We start from the raw sequence: 5,394 nt of genomic DNA on the forward strand, positions 1-5,394 counted from the left end.
TGCACTATATAAGATCTGTAGTTTATGACTAAAAGTTTAACTCTTACATGGTTTTTTTATGTAGCTAAAAAATAAAAGGTTCTCTGCCTTGCACACTTGGATGAGACGCCTACGCAACGACTAGGTAAGGAGCCCAAGTTAATTTTAACATTTCTCTAATCTACAACCTACTATAAACAACCTGTTTATGACTAGCAAGAATTATGCATCCATACTCAACCGTATCAACATTAAACCATATCAATAAATTTCTTTGGCAAAGCATAGTTGGGAGGCCTCTTGAAATCCCGAAAGGCGGCCATCCTTCAGCAATGATGCACTCTCAAGGTGATGTGCAGAACCAGGGCGATCAGCACCCTCAGCAATGATGCACTCTCAAGGTGATGTGCAGAACCAGGGCGATCCTGCGAACTCTGTGCGAAAAAGGGGAGCTGGACAAGGCCTTGGACCTCTTGGGAAGTTTGCAGAAACCTCTTCCCACGCCTATCTACGTTTCCATTTTCAAAGCCTGCTGCAATCAGCGGGCCCTCCCTGCTGCTCAACGCCTCCATACCCACCTTCTTCACCACAGGGTTCCGCTCACTAGCTCTCTTACTGACCACTTGGTCCTTACCCTTGCCAGATGTGGCGCCCTAGAAGAGGCACATCTGGCCTCCCATTTTCTTTCAGTCTTCTCTTGGACTGCCCTCATCTCTGCTCACGTTGACCGTGGCCACCCCTCCAAAGCGCTGTGTCTGTATGAGCGTGTGCTGGCGAATGGTATTGTGCCCAACAACTATACATATGTTGCCCTATTTAAAGCCTGTGGTGCCATACCCGATCTAGTCTCGGGCATGCAACTACATGCAGATGCCTTGAAGAAAGGCCTTGCCTCGGATGTTTTTGCATGTAACACCTTGATCAGCATGTATGGCAAATGCGAGGTAGTCCTGGACGCCCAATGTGTTTTTGAATCCATGCCTGAGCGCACTATAGTTTCATGGAATGCAATGCTTGCTGTTATTATTGAAGAAGCCCAAGGGAGGAAGGCACTGAGGGTTTTTGCACAAATGTGCCATGAGCAGGTGGGTGCAGACCAAGCGACGTATGTTGCTGCAATTCAAGCTTGTGCCATTCTTGCAGAGCACGAAGGCTTTGTTCTGGAGAGATCGAGCAAGGAGTTGGCTCTAGAGATCGGCAAAGCATTGCACGCTGACACTAAGAGAGAGGGTATTGCATCCAATGCATTTGTGGGCAGTACCCTTATTAGCATGTATAGTAAAAGTGATGCCATTACAGAAGCTGAGCATGCTTTTCGTGCTCTGTTGCAGCCCAATGTTGTTACGTGGAACAACATAATTTCAGCTTACGTAGAAGAGGATGAGGGAGAGAAGGCTTTACAGCTTTATGTGTGTTCACAGGATGCCTCTGTCACTCCAGATCAAACAACATATGTCACGGTGCTACAAGCATGTGCTTTACTTGCAGAGAAGGAAGAGGCTTTTGAATCAAACAGTCCTAAATCGATGGCCTTACAGATAGGCCAGGCTCTACATGCTGATATCACTCGGGAGGGTTTTGAATCAGTCGTGTTTGTTGGTAATACGCTTGTGACCATGTATGGGAAATGTGTTGCCATTGCAGAAGCAGAACATGTGTTTTGTTCATCTCTGCACACAATCATGTCGTGGAATGCTATGCTCTCAGTGTATGTTGAACAGGGTCTAGTAGAGAAAGCTTTCCTTCTATATATGCAGATGCAGGAGACATCAATTGCAGATGAGCGGACTGTGGTTATGGTTCTTCTTGCTTGTATTAAACTTGCAGAAAAGGAAGAAGCTCTTGTTATTGAGGGGCAGTCGGTCAAGGTGATGTCTTTAGAGATTGGGCGGGGTTTCCATGCAGATGTATGTAAGAATGGAGCTGTCTCTGATACTTATGTTGGTACTACCCTGATTAGCATGTATGCCATGTGTGGAGATATCAATGGAGCCGAATTTGTCTTTGGTTCTATGTTATATCGTGATCTTCCTGCATGGAATTCCTTTCTTTCAGCTTGTGTGGAACAAAATTTTGCGGAAAAGGCATTGCTGCTGTATAGGCAGATGCTAGAGGATGGTGTGACCCCAAACCAGCGCACGTTTGTGATCCTTCTACAAGCCTGTGTCTCCATAGCAGAGAAAGAAGACTCATGCACTGAAGAGGGATTGCTGACTAAGGGGATGACTTTGAGTATTGGACTAGCGTTACATGCAGATTGCGAAAATTATTTCTGGTCAGTTGACGTCTTTGTTGGGAACTCTCTCATAGGCATGTATGGCAAGTGTGGCTCCATGACTGATGCAGAGCTTGTGTTTGGCTCAATGTCACAGCGTGACATTGTGTCTTGGAACGTACTGGTTTCAGCATATGTAGACCTGGGGCAAGAAGACAATGCCCTTCGTCTGTATAGACAGATGCAAGAACATCTGGTAACTCATGTAACCTTGACCCGCATTCTGCAAGCTTGTAGTGCAACGGGAAGCCTTGATTATTGTAGGCACCTTCACTTTGAGGTTATCTCTGCTGGTTATGATCAGAATTCTTCTATTGCAGCCACACTAGTTTCGGCTTATGGGGGTTGTTCTAGCATGTTAGACACACAGGTGGTTTTCTCAGGGATCCCAGAGCCTGATCTGACAACGTGGAATGCGTGTATTGCTGGTCATGCAGGAGATGGAAACTTTTTATTGAGCTTTTATATGTTTGAGAGAATGAGACTGATGGGCACCATAGCTGATGGGGTCACATTCATAAAAATAATCTCAGCTTGTGCTCGCACCGGCCTTGTGGTTGATGGTCTTGAGTTCTTTGAATCTGCGAGGTTGGATTATGGAGTACTGCCTGACATGAAACATTATGGCTGCCTTTTGGATCTGCTTGGTCGAACAGGGGACTTCAAGAGATTAGAGAGTTTTCTAGAGAGAGCGCCTATGCAAGCTGATGTGACATTCTGGTTGGGCTTGCTAGGTGCTTGCACGAGGGGTAATCTAGAGCTGGGAGAGAAGGCATTCAAGAATGCTGTAAGTCTGCAGCCCGAGCAGAGCACTCCCTACGTTCTCATGTCTAACATTTATGCGGATGCTGGGCTCCAAGAATGTAGTGCAGAGTTGGAGAGGGCCAGACGACAGCATTGTGCAAACAACAGTGGGCTTAATTACCTTGGCGATGAGCAACCGTTATGTTTATACTCAGAGGGAGGCTGACATGGTAGGGATAATTCCTGGTCATGGGGCATAGTAACAAGGGATGCCCATTTTTGGGCTTGTTGCCCCCACTGTCCTCCCATTCCCCTCGTCCCAATACCGTCCCTTGTTTCGAACCCCTCTTGTGGAAACAAGCTTCCCCTCTAAGCCACAGTCCCCCGCTCCCCATCCCAGCTATTTGGGTTGTGTCCCATGTTACAGTGCTTTGGGGTCCTCCAAGTAGGTCGTTGAGCCACTCTCAAATTGTTGCACATGCAGGTAAATCGAAACTTCTCTTAGATTATTTTGTTGGTTAACCATATATTTAGATGCTTCCTTTGATTTGTTCCTGGTTTGACCTGAAGTGGTGCTGCAGGTTCGCTACAATGGATCCAGGAATAGGGCACACGCTAAATGAAGGCGCAATTTTGTAGATTGGTGGATTTATCCTCATTAAAGCTTTTGCAGAGCGATTTGCTGGACTTACATGGTAATGGCTGCTACAGGTTTGAGCAAAGTATATTGAGTATTTAAAAGTTTACTGTTTTTGTTTCTCATTTTGGGTTCATAACTGTATTTTACCTTCAAAAACTTTGACAGGACTTTGACTACATGTCCCCTCAAGATTTCAATGCTTTTACTGACTGCTAGGCACAAATAGCTATGCTAACTAAGGCATGCGGGCAGTAGGTGGCCATGCTGAGATGGTGGATGACTATTTTCCCTCAAAAAAGGTGGACGCTGGCTGTCAAATGGCCTGCCTCAACACCCCACCAAACTTTTCATGAGCGCAGCCATCTTCCAAAAGTGAGGTAGCGACAGCAGCTCATACGTTTCGAAATCTGGAGGCCTCACCAGGTGATTCGTTGAGTAAAAGTTGCGGGTTATAGAAATAGAACTAAACCTACCATGACAGCAACATGGGCTGGCCACCGGCCATGAAAGAAAGGCGGGTGGTGTCCCAGTGTGACACGGGCCTATGGGTGCATATGAAGGCTTTGTTCCCAGCATAACTCCACAAAGGACCTGACAGTTGGTAATGGTCTTTGCAGACGATTTTAGTTTATATGGGATTTTCGTTCCAGCTTTTGCAACACATGAGGAGTGTAGTGTAGTTTACCAAGGGATTTGATTGAACCACCCAAGAGCAAATTGGATGAGGAAACCATGCTTCGTGGGGTGAGGGGGTTTCATGCTTATTGGAGCATTCTCCACACGAGGATAGGCATGCATCGTCCACATTAGAATGCCGCTAATGTTTGCATTGCGTCGACTTGCATATCGGCTCATGTCCATGACTTCTATGCCTGTCCATAGTTGTTGTAACTCTTCAAGGAGGGGACAAAGATATACACCCATGTCCTTCACTTCGTTCCGACCCGGCGCGCTTAAGTTTAAGAATAAATGTCCTTTCTTAGTTGTTAGCCATGGTGGAATATTGTAGTTGACAATGACAATGGCCATACATTGTAACATGTTGATCACTATTTAAATGGATTTATGCTATCTATAGCCAAGCAGAGGTGTAAATTCCTCGGATCTTGTACAAAATCCAGCCATCTTTCATCGATGTGCTTCCAAGGTGCACTATCCGTAGGAATCCTTAGCACACTATGTGAAGCTTGATTTTGTCATGCGCACATGATTGTGTGCCACGTGCACATGCTTGATCGACTTCCAGAGCAACTTTTGTACATATCTCTAGATAGGAATGTCTAAAATTCTAGGAGGATTAGTATGGGCAATTTTGTGAGCCTCCTCGTAGGACCTACATGTTCGAACGAGTACATGTTCGAACGAGTCCATTAGATTAGGTTTTCTTGTTTTGGAACCCTCTTGTATAAACGGTTTGTCTATGCGTTTTGATAGATGTTAGTTACATTGCGGTGGGCATTTTGCATGATGTGTATATAGTTTTAGGTTAGAGGAATCCAACGAGCTATTCCTCAGATTCTTAGGTTGGTAGATGTGTCACAATTTCACCCAGAAACTTTGCCTAAACAAGTTTATTGTCTTCCAAGTTTGCCCTATCTAAGTCTTGGGGGTTCTTAAACAATATACCTACCAGATATAAGGAGTATCAGTCTAGTCTTTTACATCAAATGAGCTAGCACTAGCATCAGCCTAGCGTTTTGCAGATCAGCCCTAATGTTTGCAGATTAGTCAATGTTTTGCAAATTTTAGCCTTGGT

At 45.2% G+C, this 5,394-nt stretch overlaps 1 protein-coding gene across 2 annotated transcripts; it reads left to right on the forward strand.

The window, feature by feature from the left end:
• The first annotated feature begins 259 nt into the window (after window positions 1-259).
• Window positions 260-4,720, forward strand: LOC147433692 (pentatricopeptide repeat-containing protein At2g03380, mitochondrial-like). Of its 2 annotated transcripts, XM_086490327.1 has the most exons (3): window positions 260-3,482; window positions 3,569-3,693; window positions 3,804-4,720. In XM_086490327.1, the coding sequence occupies exon 1, from the start codon at window positions 384-386 to the stop codon at window positions 3,222-3,224; it is 2,841 nt and encodes a 946-aa protein (XP_086346453.1). In that variant the 5' UTR covers window positions 260-383; the 3' UTR covers window positions 3,225-3,482; window positions 3,569-3,693; window positions 3,804-4,720. The 2 variants fall into 2 exon arrangements, with proteins under 2 accessions (XP_086346453.1, XP_086346452.1); XM_086490326.1 differs by having other exon boundaries at window positions 260-3,693.
• Window positions 4,721-5,394: the final 674 nt, after the last annotated feature.

This window comes from Adiantum capillus-veneris, chromosome 19 (genome assembly GCF_014529385.1).
Source record: "Adiantum capillus-veneris isolate H3 chromosome 19, ASM1452938v2, whole genome shotgun sequence".
NCBI classification, from domain to species: Eukaryota; Viridiplantae; Streptophyta; class Polypodiopsida; order Polypodiales; family Pteridaceae; genus Adiantum; species Adiantum capillus-veneris.

Excerpts from the sequence above, each read along its gene's own strand:
- LOC147433692 (XM_086490326.1), top strand. The coding sequence starts at position 384 with ATGTGCAGAACCAGGGCGATCCTGCGAACTCTGTGCGAAAAAGGGGAG.